The following is a 24,260-nucleotide window of genomic DNA, read 5'->3' as shown; positions in this document are numbered from 1 at the left end:
CATACTTTTTCTCAATAGAAAAGTTAATATTACGTGATATACTTATGATTTCATATTTTTGCTACGAAAATCATTCATATGGAAATGTTTGAAAATTTTGCTTTAAATAGTAAAAGCGTTGCATACCATTTAGTTGCAAAAAAAGGACACGTGTCAACAACAGTACCTACACACAATGTAAAAAAAAAAAAAGAAGAAAGTTCTAATAACCAATATGAAAGAGGGTTTTATATGGAGTCAGTGTGAAACACCAATGCATCAGCGATTCCATGGAAAATTGAAGGAATAGATGCATTACAATAGAACCCAATGAAATATAGGCGATTTAATTCACAAATAACCAATATTTCATGATGAAACTCAGCCAATTCATTCATAGGTACCCAATATTTCTCAGTGAAACCCAACCGAAGCATGGGAACCAGACACATCAATTGCAATATAGTATAAAGCACGAGACAATAAAGAGAGAGTTAAGGACAATACAAACAACATTTGATTGGAAATGAAACCCCATTATATGCATTACAAGAAAATACAAAGTATTAATAGAAGATATGTGGTAGAAACCAACAAGGGTATTATTAAATAGAAAGGGGATGTAGAGGAGGTGTATGATGCCGACACTCGATGATTTTCGGTAAGGTTACACTGGTTTATCTGGTGAGAAACTCTGAAAATGAGACATGAAGATTCAAAGGTTAGTGAATGGCTTATACCAGCTGATGAGCACAATGCGAAAAAATGGCATGAGTTTACTTGTGTTAATGCCAAATCACTCGACGGTGGAGTTGATGTTTCTGACGGACGAATTAGAACAGACGATCGGAAAATGGGGAGAAACATAGTCCATTGAAGAGGTGTGGCGCAAGGCTGAGTTTGAATAGGGTAAATAATAAATAATACATGTGCGTCACATGAAGCATTTTGGCTCGTCAGAGGTGTAAAAAGCACGAAGCTTGAAAAGCCGGTTTCGTGTTTTTATTTCGTATTTTAAAAGTAAAAAACATTCCAAAATAAATTTGTGTACTTCAAATAGTATTTACTACCAAAGACTGCCTTATATTGTGATTGAATAAACTAGCTTAAAAAATAGGGAAAATTCCCGATTAGTACCCTGTATTTTGGGCCTAGTGTTATTTTGGTCCCCGAACTTTAAGACGCAACAATTCAATATCCAATTTTTTAAAATGTGCCAATCTAATACCTGTTATCAACCAATCGTTAATTCGTCGTTAAGTGGCATTTGAAAAAACACAAATGCCCTTCGAGTTTCATCTAATTCTTTTTATCAACCATCCAAACATTGACAAAAAATGAACAATCCCAACTCCTTGTCTCTTATATTCAAGAAAGTCAGGGTCATGTCTCAGGCATCGTGGTGATTCCAACTTTCTTGAATAGAAGAGGCAAGAGATTTAGATGACACTCAAAGGATATTTGTCTTTTCAAGTACCACTTAACAACCGATTAACTGGCTGATTAATAATAAATACTAAATTAGCACATTTTGAAAGTTCGAATATTGAATTGTCACATTTTAAAGTTCGAGGCCAAAGTGCCACTAAGCCCAAAGTATATGGCACTAATGGGGATTTTTCCCTAAAAACTAATACTTGAATTAACTTAAAAGTTCACCATTTAATTGAAAATATCGTAGAGCTCATTTTAAAGCTCCACCTTCAATTTTGTGTGACGTACCTGTGTGACTAGTATATAGATAATACATAGATATATGGGAAAATTCTCGATAAGTACCCTGTACTTTAGGTTGGTGCCAATTTTGTATCCAAACTTTAAAATGCGACAATTTAATACCCGAATTTTCATTCTGTGACAATTTAGTACTTGGCGTCAAAGACCACTTCTTCATGACGGTGATGTCAAGCGAATGCACCACTGGAAAAGTTGAAATCAACGCTTGAATGCGATGCTGGAAAAGTTAAAAGATGACTCTTGTTGCTGTTGTTGGAAGAAATTGTACCCCCTTTTTTTAACTCGTTTCTTCAAGGGCTGCACGTGAACTGTTGTTTCTTCAATCGAGTTTGAAGAAAAAGGAATGGAATGGAATGGACATATTCGAGATGAAGAGAAAGGGATGAAATGGTGAGAGTTGAGTGAAGCGTGCTTGGAATGAAGAGCGATAATTAACGCTGGGTAAAATTGTGGGAGTTGAGTTAAGTCTCCTCTCTCGTTCGTTTAATTCAGATTGAATAAAAAGAGAATTATGGAAATGGGAAGGGAAAAGTGTAAAATGGTCCAAATTCTTTTTATAAAAGTTATTTTTGATATTACAAAAATATTTAACTCGCAACTAATATCACGTGATGGTACTGATTGATAATAAATCTTCTTACGGATCGTTTTAAAGTTCCGGTAATTAATAACATACCGGGATATATACAAAACTTTCCCTACATATGTACAAAACTCTGACTCTCATATTCTCACTCTTTGTTGTTCGCATACCGGCATCCGTGTTCATGAAAGCCGCAAGCTTAATAGCATTATCGTCTTCAGTTTCTACTCCTCGCTGCCTCCATGGGCGACAATGTCGTCATTTAAAGTATACAGATATCCGGACCATCGGAATCTCTTGTTCTCTCCGTCGCCGAAAACCAAAGACTAAGACGAAACCGGCTTCCAATGAAAAAATTGAGATGGTAATCGACATAGAAGAGATAGCGAACCAAGCTTCTACATCGCTGAGAAGGATTATCAGGTCATCCGAAGTGAGATTACATCGATTCGTTTCGTCCGGTAAGGAAGCTATCAGGGATTTGCAGGCTCTGGTTATGATCGATAGCGACCGGAGGATTGTAATCTCTTGTCGACGTTCTTCGCTGCTGTTCTTGGCGAATTTTGTGCTGTGGAGTTGCGTCATTGTGTTTTCTGTGAGGGTTCTGGTGGACTTAGGGTTTAGGTTTGGGTCTAGACTTGGATTTGGGTATGGAAGTCTGATTTGGAGGAGGGATCGGAGTCTTGGAGGTAGAGAGGTGGTTGTCGGGGGGAGATTTAGGGGGAGTGAAGAAAGGAAGAAGAACTTAAGTGTTTCCGTTAATCCTCTTTCACCTGCTCGAGTAATGGTGACGAAAGTCGAAGAAATGCAGCCGCAAAAACGTGTCACAGTACGAGAGAAGAAGCTCCCTAGTTGGTGGCCAGTTTCGCTTCCTTCGCCGACCCTAATGGTTAACAAGGAGGAGTTGCAGAGGGAGGCGAATAGAATTATTAGAGGTTAGTTTTGTCTGTGCCTTCTACGTTTTAGAGGGCACCTCTTTTTTTCTCTGGTAATTGGCACTGGATGTGTTTTTCTTGCATGTTAATTTGAACTATTATTTGTTTAGTAAGGAAATTCGCTTTATTGTTGATGTAACTCTCGGTCTTTCTCTACTGCTGCAAAGTGAAGGGAGAATTTGCACAAATGAGTGAAAATTTTGGCTAGTCTGCGATTCCCAGGGGAGCTTTACAAACAGAACAAAACTTGCAATGGAATGGGTAAGGTAATCCCAAGGATCAACGGATTTTTATGCGCTTTATCCACTCCATAGTTACCTTAACACTTTACATGACTATTTTATGTTTTCTCCCAATAAATAGGAACGACAATGTAGTGACCCGGACCTATTCTAAGTATCCCTCTGTGAATATAGCCCATGCAAACGATGGGTGTATATGACGAAAATGAATATGGGCTGTGATGGATTAATATCCATCTCTGCCTCTTGCAGGCTTTTATTTATACTAGGCCAATAATTTGAGTTTCTCAATTCAAGAGCTGAATCAGGATATCTTTCTATATGTAATCAGGATTTACTAGTTCAAAAATCCCTTTCAATCCATGCAATAATAGGCCACCCTCTCTCTCTCTCTCACACACACACATGGACATAAATACCTACATGCATACATGCATATATAGGGGTTTGTGCTGGTAGTCAGATTGTTTAACGTAGAAAGTCAGAATGATGAAAGAATCTTAAACGTGGAAAGCTGGCTTGCTAAAATGGTGCCATACTTTCATCTTGCCATCCTCTATTAATGAGCCAAAAAATCTTGCGACACGTTTGAAATGTGCCCCTCTTTTTTGGACAAGTTTAAGATTACAATACTTAATCATTCTAGAGCCAATGTTACTTGTGGAAATACTAAGAAGGGTTTGACTATGATACTGGATAGACATGGTATCCGAAAATTTTGTGACCAATCAACCGGTGTCATAAATGTGGTATTCAATTGGGTGGTATTTATCAAAAATTCATGGGTGGGTTTTGATTGGTTAAAGCTCTTCAGGTATCATGTCGTTCTGACATCACAGATTTTCCCACTGATAAAAGGCAGGGTACAGAGCTTATGTACACTGGGCAATTGAATAAGTGGCCAGTCCAAGTGATCCACTACTTACTGGATGGCTCAGATTGGCCACGTGCAAAATAGCATAGTTGGATTAAGAAGAGAATTTTCCTACTTGACATCCCTATTTCTGCATGTGGAGAGATCATGTGGCGGTACCCTACTTTGTGGATGGCTCAGATTAGCCACATCATCCCTCCACATGGAAGTAGGTAATACATATATGGAAAAAATACACTAGTTGGATCAAGTAGGGAGCTTTGTTAGACAACCTACCCAGTTTCTGCCATATTGAAGTATAATGTTGCAGATATGAATGCTGATAAAAAAATGTCGCAGATATGAAACTGTTCCATCATGTGGGGGACCATCTGGATTAGCTATCTATGCAACCTTCCAGTCTATATCAATATATGGGCCATTTTTTATCAGTGTCTTCTAAAAGTAAGATGGTGATTGAAATTTTCAACATTCTTAATGTTGAATTTTCTGCAAAAGAATGGTTTTCTTTTTTTTTTTCTATTTTTTTCCTGACCAAGGGTCAATGTTTATGCTTTATAGTTTCAAATTTGCCAATATTAATAGGGAATAATGAGTGACTGCATGGGATTATTTTGAACCTCAAACTAATTTTCCACATGGAAGATTATTTGGTTGTTCAGCCTTTTCAGCTAAATGATTTGACTAGAAAAACTGCTCCCACCTTAAATGACCCAGCAACCTTCCTTCCATGTGGAAATTAACATGGAACTCAAAAGGGATATCCATGGAACCGAAACCTACCTTGCGAAGGTCGGTTCCGGGGTTGGGTTTCGGGTCTATCCATGGAACCTATTATTTCCTTACTCTCCCCCTTCAAGAAAAAAAATGAAACACCTTCAAAATTTTCAATAATGATAATATATAGTTTAAAACTTATATTATCTTTATTGATTAAATTAAGCAATTTAATATGTAGATTATCATAGTATATTAATCTATGGTTGAAAATTTGTCATTATGATTTACATTTTGTAAATATTACCTTTTACATTATTTATTATACACATATAAATATTAAAATGAAAACAATTGATCAAATCACATTACTGATAAAAAAAATACTTAAGTAACTCAATGGTCAAGAGAGACCATGGCTTTTGTAACCATGAGTGCTTGGGCTCAAATCTTCACATCCTTAAAAATATTTTGGGGTTTATTTCAAGTCAAGTTCTTCTCCAAGGCTGAGTCCACCAAGGCCAACCAAGGCCGGTTCATTGGGTCAGTTCGGGTAGGGACGTAGGGTAAACCCCTAGACCCTGGAACTGGCCTGGGTGGGGGTCGGTTCCAAGAATTTGGAACTAGACCCTACCTTATAATAGATTGGATAGGGTTGGTTCAAGGCTGGTTTGAGGTTGGTTCCATTCGGTTCTGGGTAGAACCTACCCATTTGCTCACCCCTACTAGTAATGATTGTGGAGGCAACCATTACAAGGTGTAGTTTATAATATAGTTTTCAAGGCGCCAAGGCGAGGCTAGGTGATAGGACGCCTTATCACCTAGTCTCCTAGGCGCTTGCCCAATGATGGATTCTTTTAAGTAAAAAACATATATCCTGGGGTAGTTCCCTAGATTCTATAACCATATTTCCTTAATAATTATCCATAATTTTTGTAAGAAAAGTATAAACTTCATGTTAAAGTATAGAAAATCAGCATATTCATAAGAAAAAGAAGAAAGAAAAGAAAATTCAAAAAATACGGGGCTTGAACCCCTATTTTGTTATAGGAAAAGAAGAAGAAGAAAATACAGCATTTAACAATGTTTGTGTTGATTAAACCCTAACAAATAAGAAAATAATAAAAGGAAATTAGTATATAAGCACAACCATAGTTGTCAAGGTGACGCTTAGGCGACAAGGCGCCTTTTGAGGCTCATCTCGCCTAATCGCCAAAAAGTTTTGTACTATGTATTATAAAATACTTTTTTATTCTTTATTTTTTGACTGTGGTTATAAAATAGGCACTATTAAACTAAAATATTCATTTTGTGTGTTTATATACTAATTTCTTTTTATTATTTTCTTATTTGTTAGGGTTTAATCAATATAAACATTGCCAAATGCTGTCCCAAAGACTTTAAAACCTGAACCAATAAGTAAGGAAACTTAAAATTTTGTCTAATCAACACATTTTCTACTACTACGACTACTACTAGTACTACTACTACTACTACTACACATTTTCTATTCAACACATTTTCTTTTCTTCTTTTCCTATAACAAAAATAACGGTTCGGCCCCTATAACAAAAATAATTGCATCCACGGGCTGACGTAAGATGGTTGGGACGCTAGAATTTCGGCTAGAGCTTCAGCAACAACACCTTGGAAAGCCATCCATGCCATTCTTCCTTGTTTTCTACCCTTTGTTAGGTACAATTTGTGTTTTGAAAATATGGTAAGGTTCTGGGAGCATGTGTGGGTGGGGGAGACACCACTTAAGGATCAATTCCCTTCCCTATTCTCCCTTTCTAGGTACAAAAACTCAACTGCCTCATCTTTAGTTCCTTCGGTTGGCCCAGGACTTCAGATTAATTGGGATTTGGGTTTCAGACGAGGTCTCAGAGATTCTGAGATGATATTGATGTGGTCCCTAATCCAGGTACTTCAAAAGATTTTTTCAGATCTGTCAAAGGGGGACTCCCGAATTTGGACCCTTTCTTCTTCTGGCTCTTTTTTTTTTTTTTGATAATTTTTTCTTCTGACTCTTTCAGTTGTGCCTCCTTTTTCAATGCCTTGGCCCATTTTTCTGTTACTCCTGCCTTTCCCTTCCCTTCTAAAGAAGTGTGGGGAAGACCGGTCCCACCTAGGGTCAGAGCACTTTGTTGGGAAATAGCTTTGGAAAGAATTAATACATGCAATAGCCTTTTTGGTGCTTGTCCCCGCACTAGTGTACCCTTTGTAAAGCTGATGGTGAGTCTTGCTCTCATTTACTTACATCCTGCCCTTTTATTTCTTCTATTTGGGAGTGGTTTCTCTCTTTATTTGGTTGCAGGTGGACTCCTCCATCAAGCATTTGTAGCCTCTTCACCTATGCAGTTGGTATCCGGATCAAAGAGAGGGGAAAAATCTTGTGGAAATGCACCAAGGCAGCAGTTTGTTGGACGATTTGGGAGGAAAAGAACCAAAGGATATTTGCTGAAAAGGAAAGAAGCAGGGACACAATTATAGAAGTAATCTCTTTGAGGGTAGCACAATGGGTAAAAACACTGAATCTTTTTGAGGATGCTTCAATAGAGACCATCGTGAATAATTGGCAGGAAATAGCAGTCTTGGCTCCTAGAAGAATCAATGTCCATCTGATGTGGCTCCCTCCAATGGAAGGCTTTATCAAACTCAACTTTGATGGGAGCAGTGAAGGAAACCCAGGGCCATCAGGGGTTGGTGGTGTGTTCAGAACAGAGATAGGTTCAGTTATAGCTCTATTTTCAGGACCAATTGAAGTTGGAGATTCTTTGAGAGCAGAAATTCAGGCCCTCCTGGAGGGGGTAAAAAGGGCTAAGGAGTTGAATATAAATAAGTTGATTATCGAAGGAGATTCACCAGTGGTAATTGGCTGGATAGAGAAGGCAAATGATGGGTTATGGGCATACATTAATGAAAAAAGGCATTTCAAGTGGCTAACCCAAGGCATGGATGTGCGTGTCCGGTGGGTTAAAAGATGTGCTAATTCATTTGCAGATGCTTTGGCCAAACGGGGGGTGGGAAGAGGCCAATTGTTTTGGGCTACTACGTAATTTTATTGTTGGGGGGGTGGTAAGAGGGTTTACCTCCCCCACCTTTGTATTTTAATCTTCTTTATAATTTAATGAAAGTTTTCTGTTATTGATAAAAAAAATATGTTGATTTTCTATACTTTAACATGAACTCTATACTTTTCTTATGAAAATTCTGAATAATTCTTAAGGAAATATGGTTATGGTACCTAGGGAACTACCCTAGGATCTATGTTTTCTACATAAAAAAATCCATCGCCTAGGCAACTAGGCGACAAGGCACCCCCTATCGCCTAGCCTCGCCTTGGTGCCTTGAAAACTATGAAACACACAAAATGAATATTTTAGTTTAATAATGCCTATTTTATAATTATAATCTCAAAATGTTAAGAATATAAAAGTATTTTATAACACAATGTACAAAACTACTTGGCGATTAGGTGAGGCAAGCCTCCAAGGGCGCCTTATTGCCTAAACATCACCTTGACAACTATGGTTTATAAGCTGATATTGTCTGTAGGCACGAATATGTGTGTCTGCTCTAGTTCACATTAGAGTAAATTCTTTTAGGCCTAAATTTATTCCACGAATAGAGTGGACTAGGTCATCTAGAGAGATTTCCTAAACTAGGGATGTAACTAGTCGGGCTTAGGTTAAGCATTTGTTAAATTTTGAAGGAACTGGTGTATTAGAAAATCTTCAGATACTCTTTCTCTAATTTCCACCCTTATCCTAAACCAGTTGATTAGAAAACCTATTCCCTGTATACCCAGAATCCTATAACAACCAAGAAACTTGAATATAAAACCTCACCCAGGATTTCTGAATTTGTATTTGTACTGGAAATCAGGCTTATGTGCCTATGCTTAAAAGATAAGCCAAAGAGGTCTATCACCTGAATGGGGGCATGGTTACTGCTATTATCTTGTAGGGTTAGCCATAAGAATGCATTCTTTTGTTGTTTGTCTACAATGATTCAATTTGCAATATAATGCAACATGCATAAATATGATTTGTAATCCAGTAGGATTCGATTAAGCATTTTTTTTCAAGCTTGTTTGTAAGGATCCGTTATCAAAATTAGGTGTACAACACAAGATTGCTTGTGGGTTTGAGACATTTATGTTTCTAGTGGTGCATGTTGATATTTCAAACCATGTTTAACTATATGTGCGATTATCCTCGACGGACCTTATTGTTAAACTTCAAATATTTTTGCTTGTAAATGATGATTATTTTTATTTTTATTTTTTGATAAGGAAGTGGAAAAAGAAAAATAGGGGCCGTGAGAATATAAAATCGGAGGCTTGAAGTTGAGGACAATATCCAACATAACCAAAACATACAATGAAACAAACCTTATGTTGGAGAATTATCTAATCTTTTTCTTATGGGTACATAGAAGGATACCTTCTTTACTTTTGTTTCTTCTGTTCTAAGGGTTTATATTGCTAACAATTCTAGTCAATGCATTATTGGAATCGATTACCCACTTCTCTTTGCTTAAACTGTCAATAACCGGATGATCTTTAACAGGTTTATATTGCATGATGTTTGTGACACCAATGAATCGTAGTAGGTAGCTAATGTAGATCACCATAAATATGCATTAAATTTTCTGTTTTAAATCCTTGGAAGCTTGTGTAGGAAGTGATGTTACTACTATTCTTGGTTTGTCTTGTAGGTACAAAGTTTGCTTCTTCCATATATTTGCAACAAGTTCTTAAATAGTTATGTTCATACTTCTCTTCAACAAATAACATCTAATTAACTTGATTTCCAGCAATCATGGATAACAAAATGAGCGGGAGGGACTTTATGGAAGAAGATGTCATGCATGTTAGTGCTTCTGTGACCTATTGAAATTTGTCCACGTGTATATATTTTAATGTGCTTTCTTGGTTAATATAATTCCACATAACTGGTAATTATTCCGTATTTTACTGCCAAATGAGTTTTTGTTTAGCTTAACTTAATGATGCACCATATTTTTGCCATATTGTAATTTACTGTTGCATACTTTTCTAGCCAACCAATCAAGTTGAAAAATATCCAGCATGCATCAATGTTCAGCTGTTGCTATTTGCTTCCCTCCACTACTTGGTGGTGGGTCACTTTGCTCCACTTCATTGAACTTGAACTTACTAAAGTTGCAAAACATGCCCTCTTTTAAAACAAGAATACTAGACCCATCTTGGTCACTGAAGGTGCTGCAACAACCCTTGGTAGTATTTGAATACTATCAGATGATCAGGACTTTTGATTGGATGGGCCCAATTTGAAAGAACTGTTTGATGATGGATTTATTAGTTCTTATAGTTGAGGTGGAGGCGGCTAGGTGGTTAAGGAATCATTTAGAATTTTTGGGTAGGTTTGTTGGTTTTCACATAGAGGAGATAGTCACTAGATGGCCCTTGTGAGAATGGAACCTTAGATATCCTATTTTTGTTAAGAGAGAGGTGGTGGACTTTTGTTTTTTGTTTTCTGTTCAGAGAGGATGTTTTAGATTTGTTCAGTCTAAAATATTTTTGACATTGTTCCCAAGTTTTGGGTTGATAGATGGACTCCTGCAGCAGGTTGTTTAAGGAATGATTTATTCTCTAAACTTGTTTGGATCATTTGTCTAGCATCCTCTCCATGCTTGGTGCATCCTAAAAGAGGATGTGATTGGTAATCGCATATTGCATAAGTTGTGATGGAAATAATAGCGCAAGGTATTGATCTTAAATGGTCACAATTGTGATTTGAAATGCAATAAGAGTCACTTACATCACATTGCAATACATAATACTTTGTTCCTCAATAGAACACTAAGCCAGACACACAAATCGCAAATACTTGATCAGTATTTGGCTAGATTGCACATCATTGGAGCATGTCCACATCCAAATCTAGTAAGGGGTGTCACAACTCATGCCATCATGTGTGTGCGTCTGAAAAGGTGAGAACCCGAGTACTGAAACCCTAAAGGGACATGAGGCGATGCCCCAACTAGTATAAATGGTGCAAATTGGGTTAATCATCTAGAAGCAAGCCTAGAAGGAACCTTCTGGAAGGAAAAGGGCCCTAGGAAAACTATAAATAGTGGACCTTCGAAGAGATCCATAAGTGACTATTACAAGTCTTGTTCATGAATCCTTAAGGTAGTTACAACTTTCTCGCTCTCAAAGACTCTTCCCGCCTTATCCCCTCTTAGATCTTAGATTTGAGATCTGAAACCCCCTTCACCTCTAAAACCTCTGATCACCCCATCAAGTTCCATCTACCATCTTTTAGGCATACCACCTTAGTGCCGATCCTAGCAGACCTACATTTAGAAATTTTGGTTCCATTCTGATCACGGAGATGCCGTTGAAAAGAGCCTGAGTGTTGACAGAAGGCAGCTTGTCCCCTATTCCTGAGAATCTAGTGGAGAACCAGCAACAAAACAACATCAACATGGGCCCATAGAAGATTATTTGTATTGAATGGTTGGAGTAGCAGTAGGACGAGATCAAGGAAAAATGTTTGCAAAAGGTTTTAATCCTGGGATCCATTTGAGCAGAGAGTGTGATACTGCATTTTGTAGTTAGGGAAGAAGTCATTCCCTGTGAGCAATGTTTTGATGATTATAGGCTGAGAGGTTAAGGGCAAGAGACCATTATTGGACTGATTTCTTGATGGGTTTCATCTTGTATAAGTCTGTTATCCTTGGGGTCTTCATAGAGTGGCTGAATCCAAGGATCATTTATGTTTAAATGTTGGGCCAAACTGAGCCCAATCTGATTGGGTCAGGGGAAGTGAATTTGGCCTGCCCCTTTCTATGGGTGGGGCCGAACCCTTGTGGACTCATGTGAGACCTTTGTGGGTCTCACGCTACACAATTTCAAGCCTAAAGTGGCCATGCAATGCCTTTCTATGGGCACGAATATGAGTATGGAGCACCCATTTCTTTTAAAGAAGATAAGGCTTATTTAAACATGGACAAGTCCTGATCCAAATTTGATTTGGATAAGCTCCTAATAGGATTAGGAGAATGCTCTATATAAGGGATGGGAGGGAGGGGGCGAACCATCCAAATTCTCCCCACTTTTTTGCACTCTTTCTCTCTTCCCTTGTACCCCAAAACCCTAGTTCGAACCAGCCACTGTAGGGACTGATTTTCTTTAGTCCTTAGCTAAGTTTTTGGAGAAAAACACTAGTCACATCAAGGTTCACACTGCTGCATTGATCCAAGGAGGTTTGAGTTCGGTTTTGCTGAAACTACATTGCTGAATTGGCTTCACACACACACACTGCTGCACCATCTTAAACAGGAGGCCGATCTAGGTCTGATATTGGGTGTGAACTACCACTTTGGGAGCTGTTTTTGTGGACTCCGTATCAGGTACGATCAACATTTAATTTGGGTTTCAAATCTGGTCCAGTTCAGTGCAAGATTAATTTGGAGATTCAGATTTCAAATTATTGGGGAATCGGTTCCCGGGTTGGGTTAGAATTCTTTCTTAATAATTTGGCCAACCACCAGATCTGGTTGGGCCATGTTAAATATGATTTCTAACATAACCAATAGGGAGGTGATAAAGAATTGTAGTTAGGAATTAAAAAAATGAGGTTCTATGGTTTCAAGAATCATTTGGAGGAGGTGGATTGGAGGATTGTATGTGAAGTTGGGGCTTAAGGATTTGGGATTGGGTGGTTTGGGTCTGGATGATATGTCACGCAGGCTGATTTCAATTTGGGGCTCAAGGTAGCTGAATGGGTGATGTAGGTGGCTTTGAAGAAATGGGGCTCTTAGTTTCCTAGTAGATGTTCGAAGTGTATGGGTGATGTAGGTGTCTGGGTCCCCTACCCTCAGGGTCTGTTTTCTTGTGCTTTGTTCTTCAAGTCTCTTTGTAATTCTTCGTCCTCTCCTTTGTTTCCCTTGAAAGAGTTCTGGTGCAAACCCATTCCCCCTAAAATACGAGCTTTTTGTGGGGAAGTAATTCATGGGAAAATTAATGCTTTGGAAATGCTACAAAAGAGGAGACCCAATTTATGTCTCTCCAAACTGTTGTGTTTTGTGCGAATATGATAATGAGAGTTGCTCTCACTTATTGATTTCTTTCTCTTTTGCTGCAGACATAGTTTTCAAGGCGCCAAGGCGAGACTAGGCGTCAGCGGGGCGCCTTGTCGCCTAGTTGACTAGGCGGGCACCCAGGTGTCGCCTAGGCGATGGATTTTTTTTATATAGAAAAAATAGATCCTAGGGTAGTTCCCTAGGTACCATAGCCATATTTCCTTAATAATTATTCATAAGAAAAGTATAGAGTTCATGTTAAAGTATAGAAAATCAACATATTCATGAAAAGAAAAAAATAGAAGGAAAAGAAAATTCAAAAAATATAGGGGCTGAACCCTTATTTTTGTTATAGGAAATGAAGAAAAGAAAAAGTAGTAGTATATAAACATAGAAAATGAATATTTTAGTTTAATAGTGCCTATTTTATAATTATAATGTCAAAAAATAAAGAATAAACAAGTATTTTACAATACATAGTACAAAACTGCTTGGCAATTAGGCGAGGCGAGCCTCAAAGGGCGCCTTGTCACCTAGGCGTTGCCTAGGCGCCGCCTTGACAACTATAGCTGCAGATATATGGAATTGGTTTTTTTCTTTGTTTGGGTGCAGATGGTTCTTACTAGTGGAGGCTAACTTGATGTTTGATCCTTCTACATTTACTTGGCCAAAAAGAGGGGAAGAGTAATATGGAGGTGTGTTAGAGCAGCCTTTGTTTGGACCATTTGGGAAGAGAGGAATGTGAGAATTTTCTTTGAGAAGGAAAGAAGCAAGGAAGAAATAAGGGATTGTGCGATGTTTAGAGTTGCAAGAAGCTTTTCTAGAAACTGAATTTTGATGGGAGTAGCAGGGGGCATCCATGACCTGCTGGTATAAGAGGGGTTGTGAGAGACATGAAGGCAAACTAATAGCCTTGTTTTCTGGCCCACTGGGGATTGGGGACTCTCTCAAGGCAGAATTGGTTGCAGCCTTACAAGGAGCACAAATTTCTAATGATTTGAACATAACCAATTTGGTGATTGAAGGGGACTCAAAATTGGTGGTGGGTTGGTTAAAGGATCTAGGATCTAGGATCTGTGATATGGTGCTACATGGATGAGTTAAAAAAGTTTTTATGGATCACCAAGAATATGAATTTTAGGATAAAATGGGTGAGAAGATCGGTAAACTGGTTAGCCGATACTCTAGCCAACGTGGTATTCGGTGGGGGAGGGAAAGGAGGAGGGGGAGGAGCGGGTGAATGATCTTAACCCAAATTTGGCTGAGCCCTTCCCTAGTTCTAGCGCTTTGCAAGAGGACTAAAAGGAGGTAGCTCCGGGTCTTCTCAGAGCTGAACGAGGGTACCTCACAGAGAGGTACATACTTGGGTACAGAAAGGGGTCTTTGTGTTGATACAGCGATAGGGATTTTCTTCCCCCAACTCGGGGAGACAGAGTGCTCTAATTTCTCAAAAAAGAAAGTGACTACCACTCCTTCACCTATGCTCTCTCCTCACAGCTCTGCCTCAGGTAAATCCCTCAACTCTGTCAATTTAGTTTTGGCTACTGATGAGCGCTCTGTGTCCCTTGTTCCAGATTCTCTTCTCAACCAAGAGTCGGAATCCCTTGGTCTGAAAGCCACAGTGCGTCTACAGGGGGGGGGAAGTGGGTGAGAAAACTTGCAGGGAGACAAAAATATGGGAAATCATAGAGAGCCTTTTGGGTGAAGTGGAGAGGAAGGAAATGTAGAGAGGGAGCATGGAGGGGACATAAAGGGCTGTTGTTGGAGGTAATGTGAGAAGGAATGAGAAGTTTCCTAGGAGTGAGGAGAGTGCAACTTTAGAAGAAGAGGAAACTAGTGGGGAAGAGTCAGTTGCAGAGTTTGTGAAAAAGTTGGGGTGCAAGCTGAAGAACCTGAATGATCTAAAAGCCTACATGCAAAAAAAAGAGGACAGCATGATGAAGAATAGAAAGCTGAGTGAAGTGGAGAGATTAAAAAGAGATATTGAGGGGGACAAGAAGTTTGAAGTGAAAGGGGATAGAAGAAAAGGGTCTAAATAGATCTTGGAGGAGTTAGGGTTAAGGCTAAGAGTTTTCAATGAGAATCCTAAGTTGGAATGTGAGGGGGTTGGGCAGCATTAGGAAGAGAGCGACAATTAAAGAGGTAATTAAGAAGTTTAATCCGGATGTGGTAATGCTTCAGGAGTCCAAAAGAATGGATTTTGATTGCAGATGGGCAAGGAGTGTGTGGAGTTCTAGGGATATAAAGTGGGTGGCTGCTCCCTCGTGGGGTTCCTTAGGAGGGATTGTGACTTTGTGGAAAGAAGATTTACTCATAGGTGTGGAGGAGCTAATTGGAGATCATTCTGTCTCCCTAAAGTTCAGACAGGTGGACGATGGGTATGAATGGGTACTAACAAATGTGTATGGCCCCAATGACTATAGGTAGAGGGAGAAATTATGGGAAGTGTTTGCTGAAATAGAGCTGTCGAATGAGAGGAGAAGAAGAAGAAGATACGAGATGGGCGGTAGAAGTGTTCTCAGCCAGCCCTAATCTATTATATATAAGAACATTACATAATGTTACATAAATAGACCAGAATGCCCCTAATTAGTGATGGGACACATAGTCAAAATAAACACTAAATAAGATTAGGCCCAGTAACTAAGGCCCAATAACTAATGACTTAAGACCCAACAAAGATAAACATACAAATTAAGACAGCCGAACCAACACTCCCCCTCAAGCTAAGCATGGATGTCAATCATGTTTAGCTTGCCAAGTAAGTCCACGAATTTCATTGTAGCTAGCCCTTTAGTCAGAACATCTGCAATCTGCATCTTGGAGGGAGTATAAGGGATGCAGAGTTCTCCTGAGACAATTCTTTCTCTGACAAAGTGACGATCTATCTCAATATGTTTCGTTCTATCATGTTGCACTGGGTTATTTGCAATGTTGATGGCAGCCTTGTTGTCACAGTACAACCTGAGAGGACACTCAATCTTAATTCCAAGTTCACCAAGCAGGATCTTAAGCCATAGAAGTTTAGCAACACCATGAGCCATAGCTCGATATTTGGCCTCTGCACTAGATCTAGCAACCACATTCTGTTTTTTACTCCTCCATGTAACTAAATTTCCTTCAACAAAGGTGCAGTACCCAGAAGTAGACTTCCTGTCCCCAACAGAGCCAGCCCAATCTGCATCAGTATATCCTTCAACTTCAATTTTACTGTTTTTCCTGAACAGAATCCCTTTCCCTGGGCAAGACTTCAAATATCTGAGGATCCTTTCCACAACTTTCATGTGAGGGATTTTAGGAGTGCGCATGAACTGACTGACAACATGTACAGCATAAGCAATTTCAGGGCGAGTGAGGGACAGGTAAATCAACTTCCCCACTAGCTTTTGGTATCTTTCCTTATCAAGGTAGTCCTCTCCTACTGACTCCTGTAGACCATGATTCTGTTCTATTGGAGTATCTGCTGGCCTACACCCTATCATGCCTGTCTCTTGAAGAAGATCAAGAATGTATTTCCGCTGACATATATAGATGCCCTCTTTGGATCTTGCAACTTCAATCCCAAGAAAGTATCTCAGTTGGCCCAGGTCTTTGATCTCAAATTCAGCAGCCAAGACCTCCTTTAGTCTTTTAATCTCTTCCTGATCATCCCCTGTAATTACCATATCATCCACATAGACAATAAGTGCTGTAAGTTTGCCATTTCTCTTCCTTATGAATAGGGTATGATCTGCCCCACTTTGAGTGTAACTCCTTTTCTTCATGGCCCCACATAGCTTCTCAAACCAAGCTCGAGGGGACTGCTTAAGGCCGTATAGGGCTTTTTTCAGTCTACATACCTTCTTCCCAAACCCATAACCTGGTGGAGGATCCATGAACACCTCTTCATGCAAGTCGCCATTCAAGAAAGCATTCTTCACGTCCAACTGATGTAGCTCCCATGAGAAATTTGCAGCTAATGATAATAGAACTCGGATTGTGTTGAGTTTTGCCACCGGAGCAAAGGTTTCTTTGTAGTCAATCTCTTCTTTTTGAGTAAACCCTTTTGCTACCAGTCTAGCCTTGTACCTTTCAATGGACCCGTCCTCCCTATGCTTCACAGTGAACACCCACTTGCATCCAACAATGTCTTTCCCTTCTGGTAGATCCACTAATTCTCAAGTCCCTGCTTTCATTAAGGCCTTCATTTCTTCGTCCATAGCCTCTTTCCATTTTGGGTCAGATACTGCCTCAGAATACCTGGTAGGAACATGCACAGAAGAGAGAACAGACACAAAAGAACAATAACGAGGAGACAAATGTGAGTAAGACACAAAATCAGCAATGGGGTGTCTGATAGTACAAGAACGAGTAGACTTACGAAGGACAATAGGAAGATCCAAGTCAGAGGAACTGATAGGATTACCTTGAGTTTCTGAGACAGGTTGATCTGAGTCCAATTGGTTGTTGTCATGAGTTAGAGGGCCCTTCTTCCTTCTGTTGTAGGTGATTTTGATATCTCTTTGCAGCCTGTTGGAGTCTTCAGTAATATTTGCAACATCACTAGTAGTAGTTGGTACAATGGGAGCCTCACTAGATTCACCCGGGATACCACAACTAGGTGGATTAGGAGGAGAAGATGGAAGGCCTGAGGTAGAGAGAGGCACAAAGAATGGGGGAACAGAAGAATCCTCTTCCATCCCACTAGTCTCCCCTTGAAGAGGATTCTGGGAAGAATGAAAATAGGATTGAGACTCAAAGAATACCACATCCTTTGTGACATATTTTTTCTTGGTGACTGGATCATAACACTTGTATCCCTTCTGAGTAGGGGAGTACCCCAAAAAGATTCCCTTTGTAGCCCTAGGATCTAATTTGGTCTTCTTCGGATCCTTGACATGTATAAAGCATACACAACCAAAGACTCTCGGTGAAAGAGAAAAGTCAGGAAGATGAGGGCAAAGAACAGAGAAAGGAGTTTTCATTGAAGGGATGAGAGATCCATCCTATGGACGCCCAAAGATTGCGGAATAAGGGGCGAATTTCAAAAATTTATCTCTCCCTTCAACTGGGAATCGTATTCCCTATTTAGAAAATCATATTTTCAAGGATCAATCTTGAACCATAAACTGAACCAGATCTGAACCAAAAAGAGTGGGAGAGGATTATACCTGATACGGAGAAATACTATCTCCCAATGGAGGTGTTCACGCCCAAGGAAGGATCCAAAATCTGCTCCCACTGAAGATGGCGCAGTGAAGGATGGAGCAGAATCAACAATGTTCTTCAAAAGAACTTGACCCTTCGCAAGAATCAACTGGACGGCTTGTGAGTACAGCTCCAACCAATCTTTTCCCAAAAGATTGAGATCAAGATCAAATCTTGATTGCTCCCAACAACTGGAGATCGAACTGAAGGAATGGCAATGGCAGGAAGGTGGCGGCAGGAGAGAATTCGCAGTATGCAAGAAATCTCTCAATCTCTCTTTCTTCAAAGAGAAGAATGCTATTGATCATGTAAAAGGCTGCCGCCCCCTTCCCCTTTTATAATCTCAAAGGGATCAGCTCCTAATCAGATTAGGAGTTGCTAATCCAAATCATATTTGGGTTAGAAGTCCCTTAGTGATAAGGGATAATCCTTATCTTATCTGTAGATCAGATCAGCTATCTCCTAATCTAATTAGGAGGTTTCCAGATCTAAATCTCATTTAGATCTTGGACTCTCTAAGTGGATAGGGTCTAAGCCCAATCCTTTTAGCTGACCCACTTCAGAATTCGCCCCCTTTAAATGACTGTTCAAATCAGCCTAGTTCGAAATGGGCTTAAGGCCCATTTTAGGTTATGTACTCAAAAACCTTCCAAATTGCTGCCTAGTTGGGCTTCCTTGTATGGCGTGGGACCCAAGCATTGATCTACACATCAGCCACATGGGTTCAGCCCAGCCTTTGTTACAAGGCCTGGCTGAATGCATTGCTGAAGACAGTGTACCCCCTGAAAACCCATCAAATGGGCTCTATGGGCCCAACACTTACACTAAGTGGTCCCTGGGCCAAGCCACCTTGTAACACCCAGGGACTGTGGGCAGATGCAAGATTAGCCCATCAGGTGTTATCCTCAGTGGTCTTACACTTAACCTCTCAGCCCATGATGATCATACACTGCCCGACAAGGGAGGACCTCTCCCTCGGCTGCAAGGAACAGTGTTGCACTCTCCACTTATATGGATCCCGGGAATTAAAACCTTCTTGCAAACATTTTAGAAACCATAATATATATACTTTTATATCTTATATAAAATATATTTTGCAAAACAAATCTCAACGGTTGAAATCGGCTGCCGGCAGTCTTGGTTTCCATCAGTGAGAGTGCATCCCCGATCATTACCTTTGTCCGACAAAGGGGCTGATCCTGTCACTATGATCACCCACTCAGATGAATTCTCGGACTGTCCCAACATAACCAGGTTTTGACCCCCGCTAAGGATCTCACTGATTGGTACATCAAAGATAGCCCAATCCGACACCTAGTGCAGTATCATAATCGAGTCTAGGGGTTGGGTGTAACTTTCCAGTTTTGCCCATCAATCTCCAAGGTCCAGGGCAATACTAGAAATCTGGTCCAGTTCAAAGATTCAATTAATCCTACACTGTATGTGCCTAGGGTCTCACCCTGGCAGCTGAGACAGGCCACCCCAACCGACTTGGTGGCACCACAGTGTCAGCCTTGTCAGGATAGGTCTCCCCAGACCGACCCACTGGCTGTGAACATTCTAAACTAACACGAGTCTCATTAAGTGTCCAGTTTAAGGGTATTATACAGAAACATACCAAGGGAACATGAATCAAATATGTATCTTTATTCATTTACAATAAACTCATCAAGTACATCATTCTGATTGAAGCTAAGGGCATACAAAACTGTCTAACAGCTCCCACTTGCACTTAGGTCCAATCAGGTACTAGCCGGAGTCCCATGCTTTCCACGTGTTTCTCAAACACTTTCTGTGATAGTGGCTTTGTCAATGGGTCTGCTACATTTTCCGCTGATGCTACCTTCTGAATCAGGACGTCCCCTCTACCAACAATCTCCCGCAGTACGTGGTACTTCCTCTCGATGTGCTTCGACTTCGAGTGGGCTCGTGGCTCCTTAGCCTGAGCAATGGCTCCATTGTTGTCACACAACAATGGGATGGGTGATGTGCTGGACGGAACAACTCTCAACTCGTGAACGGACTTCTTCATCCACACAGCTTCTTTGGCAGCCTCACTTGCGGCAATGTATTCGGCCTCGGTCGTGGAGTCTGCAGTGGACCCCTGTTTGCTGCTTTTCCAGCAAACAGCACACGATCCTATCGTGAAAACATATCCAGATGTAAACTTTCTATCATCTGGGTCTGACTGGAAATCGGCATCTGTAAACCCCTGGATCTGTAGTGAGCTACTGTCGAACACCAGACAAAACTCTTTTGTCCTTCGATGGTACTTAAGTATGTTTTGCACAGCAGTCCAATGCTCCTGCCCTGGGTTGGTCTGGAATCTGCTTACTACACTCACTGCCTGAGCAATGTCAGGACGAGTGCACAGCATGGCATACATGATGCTCCCTACGGCAGAGGCATAGGGAACGTCTTTCATGCTATCAATCTCCTCAGAAGTCTTGGGAGACATCTTCTTGGAGAGAGTGACTCCGTGCCTGAAAGGAACATTTCATTTCTTGGAGTTTTCCATGCTGTATCTCTTGACTATTTTATCAATGTAAGCAGATTGGGATAATCCTATTATCCGCTTTGATCTATCTCTATAGAGTCGAAGACCCAGTATATAGGAGGCTTCTCCAAGATCTTTCATGGAGAATTGCTGTGAAAGCCATACTTTCACCGTAGTTAACATTCCTACATCATTCCCAATGAGTAGAATGTCATCTACATATAAAACCAAGAAGGTAACCTTATCTCCACTGAACTGCCTGTAGACATAGGGTTCATCCGGATTCTGCTCGAAGTCAAACGATTTGACAGCAGAGTCAAAACGGATGTTCCAACTTCTAGAAGCTTGCTTAAGTCCATAAATGGATCTATTAAGTTTACATACCATGTTTTCCTGACCTGCAGCAATGAAGCCTTGCGGCTGCTGCATATAGATATCTTCAGTAAGATCTCCATTCAGGAATGCAGTTTTGACATCCATATGCCAAATCTCATAATCATGGTATGCTGCTACAGCTAGCAGGATCCTAATGGATTTAAGCATGGCCACAGGCGAAAAGGTTTCCTCATAATCGATGCCTTCTTTCTGAGTGTACCCTTTCGCCACTAGACGAGCCTTGAAGGTCTCAATCCTGTCATCGGGGCCCTTCTTCCTCTTGTAAATCCATTTGCAACCGATTGCTTTTACCCCGGAGGGTGGATCTACTAGAGTCCAGACTCCATTGGCCTCCATTGAGTCCATCTCTGCTCTCATGGCCTCCACCCACTTCTGGGAATCTATGTCCAACATAGCTTCCACGTAAGTCACGGGATCCTCCTCACTACTCAAGGTTTTCCCCAGGTAACTATCCTGATCATAACCATAACGGACTGGTGGCCTGGATGCCCGAGTGGATCTTCTAAGTTGGTCACTACCTGGAACTTGTGGGACATCTCCCACTGCTTCTGAGTTCTCCTCATCAAGAACAACTTCCTGACGATGGGTGTCCAGGATATAGTCGGTTTCCAAGAATTGCGCATTTCGACTGCAGAACACTTTCTGCTCACTTGGGTCATAGAAAAGGTAACCTACAGAGCCTTTTGGGTAGCCTACAAATAGGCAACGACTGGTCTTAGATTCCAACTTGTCTGCACTCGTTCTTTTAACGTGTGCTGGACAACCCCAAATCTTCAAGTGTCTGACACTTGGTTTCTTTCCGGTCCAAAGTTCATATGGAGTATTCGGAACTGATTTGGTTGGAACCCGATTCAGCACGTAAATCGTAGTCTCTAATGCGTGACCCCAAAAGGATGTGGGTAACTATGAGTGTATGAGAAGCGACCGAACCATATCTAATAAGGTCCTATTCCTCCTCTCTGAAACACCGTTAAGTTGTGGTGTAGTAGGAGGAGCTAATTGTGATACTATCCCATTGTCCTTTAAGTAGTCCCTGAATTCGTCAGAGAGATATTCACCACCTCGATCTGATCGAAGGGCTTTAATTTCTCTCCCTAACTGTTTCTCGACCCATTGTCCTTTAAATAGTCCCTAACTGTACCTCTACCTCATCGGCAGTAAAACCCAAGGACCCGGTTCCAGGGGAATTAGTGGTCTGTCCCATGGAAGAGGAAGTAACTGTGGATGAGTGTTTTGAACCATCATCACTTTGACCCGTAGCCAGATTCACACTTGCAGATTGACCCTTCTGATGCTTCTTATCTTTTCTCAATGCAGTTGGCTTCAGATGCGGATGGAGAACCCAACAGGTCTCTTTCACATGCCTTTCCCCTCCACAGTGGGTGCACTTCAGATGTCTCTTGTCAGAGTGCCTGTTTCCCCTTTGATTTGTAGAGATTAGGGCCGAATGTTCCACAGACTGTTCAGCTAGTTTAGTTTGAGTATCAACCTGCATCTCTTTTCTTCTCACCTCTTCATTCCTCACAAAGTAGTAAACATGATGTAAGTCTGGCATTTCATCCCTTCCCAGAATTTGGGACCTTATGCTCTCATATATAGGATCTAGGCCAGCTAGAAACTTAAATGCTCTACCCTCTTCAACTTGTTTGTCATGCTTTTCCTTGTCTCTGGCATTCTCCCAATCAATAATAAGGTGGTGATCTAACTCTTCCCATAGTCCTTCTAGTGTAGCAAAATATGTTGCAACACTTGTATCTCCTTGCCTCAAGGCAGCAATGTATTGATTCGGTCTGTAAATTCTGGCATTATTCTTTTTCTGCCCATAGGTTGTAGAAACTTTTTCCCATATCTTGGCAGCCGTGGAGAAACATTGAACAGTCCTAGCTACTCTTGGAGTCATTGGGGCAAGTAGCCAGGACATAACTGTAGCATTCTCCTTGCGCCAAGTTGCATATTCAGCACTCCCCACTTCGGGTTCCTTCTTCTGCCTGTCCAAGTAACCAGTGAGTTCCCGGGATGTGATGAAAAGCATGGCTAAGACAGACCATTCTCTGAAGTTGTACTCATCCAACAACACACCTGTGATCTGTAGGCTGTGCAGATTTGGATTCTCCAAATTAGGAGATCTCCCACAAGCCCTAACATTTCTAGAAGACACTTCCCTGGATATGGAAGACATCTTCTCTTACTCGTAAATGTCAAGACTGTAAACACAATATATAGTGAACTGTTTCACACTTACGGAACTTGCTGCACTGTAAACCCAGTCCTGAGAACCCGACACAGAGCTGAAACACCGAGTACTGCACTGCACACTGTGCCCTAATTACTGATGTCACAGATTATAATCTGTTGTGCTACCTTCTGCTATGTTCTAATCACTGTTGCCGCAGCCTGCAACTTGCTGTGTTGGCTTCTACTGTGTGCTAAGCATTGCTATCGCAGGTTATAACCTCACCCACGAACAGTTCTAGGACTGCTGAGATTAGTCCTTCCACCTAGATCTGTTCTACACAGATCTATCTTAGCCGAATGGCTACAGTCTGCTGTACTGCGTCTATTAGGGCATCAGCCTTTGGGTCTAACTCCCCTTGGGCCCTACAACCAAGGGAAACCCTAGATGTAGGTCCAGCTGTGTTCTACGACCAACCCTAGGGTTTCTTTGCAGCAACCAAAAAAAAAGAAGTGAAAGAGTTAACTGCGAGTAGAAGAAGAGGCGGCTGCTGTAACTAGTCGAAAGATTAGCGCTCTGATACCATGTTTGCTGAAATAGAGCTGTCGAATGAGAGGAGAAGAAGAAGAAGAAGATATGAGATGGGCGGCAGAAGTGTTCTCAGCCAGCCCTAATCTATTATATATAAGAACATTACATAATGTTACATAAATAGACCAGAATGCCCCTGATTAGTGATGGGACACATAGTCAAAATAAACACTAAATAAGATTAGGCCTAGTGACTAAGGCCCAATAACTAATGACTTAAGACCCAACAAAGATAAACATACAAATTAAGACAGCTGAACCAACAGGAAGAAT

At 40.7% G+C, this 24,260-nt stretch overlaps 1 protein-coding gene across 2 annotated transcripts in view; it reads left to right on the top strand.

The window, feature by feature from the left end:
• Nucleotides 1-2,404: 2,404 nt before the first annotated feature.
• Nucleotides 2,405-24,260, top strand: part of LOC104586088 (phosphoribosylformylglycinamidine synthase) — a 29,657-nt gene continuing 7,801 nt past the window's right edge. For both annotated transcript variants that reach the window (XM_010243207.2, XM_010243206.2), the window contains exons 1-2: nt 2,405-3,234; nt 9,889-9,944. In XM_010243207.2, coding sequence (XP_010241509.2) covers nt 2,421-3,234; nt 9,889-9,944 — 870 coding nt within the window. In that variant the 5' untranslated portion in view covers nt 2,405-2,420. The remainder of the gene's footprint in view (nt 3,235-9,888; nt 9,945-24,260) is intronic.

Source organism: Nelumbo nucifera, chromosome 1 (assembly GCF_055504915.1).
Source record: "Nelumbo nucifera cultivar China Antique chromosome 1, China Antique-T2T, whole genome shotgun sequence".
Lineage (NCBI taxonomy): Eukaryota > Viridiplantae > Streptophyta > Magnoliopsida > Proteales > Nelumbonaceae > Nelumbo > Nelumbo nucifera.
The sequence above is the reverse complement of the archived record's forward strand: the minus strand, read 5'-3'. Positions and strand labels throughout refer to the sequence as shown.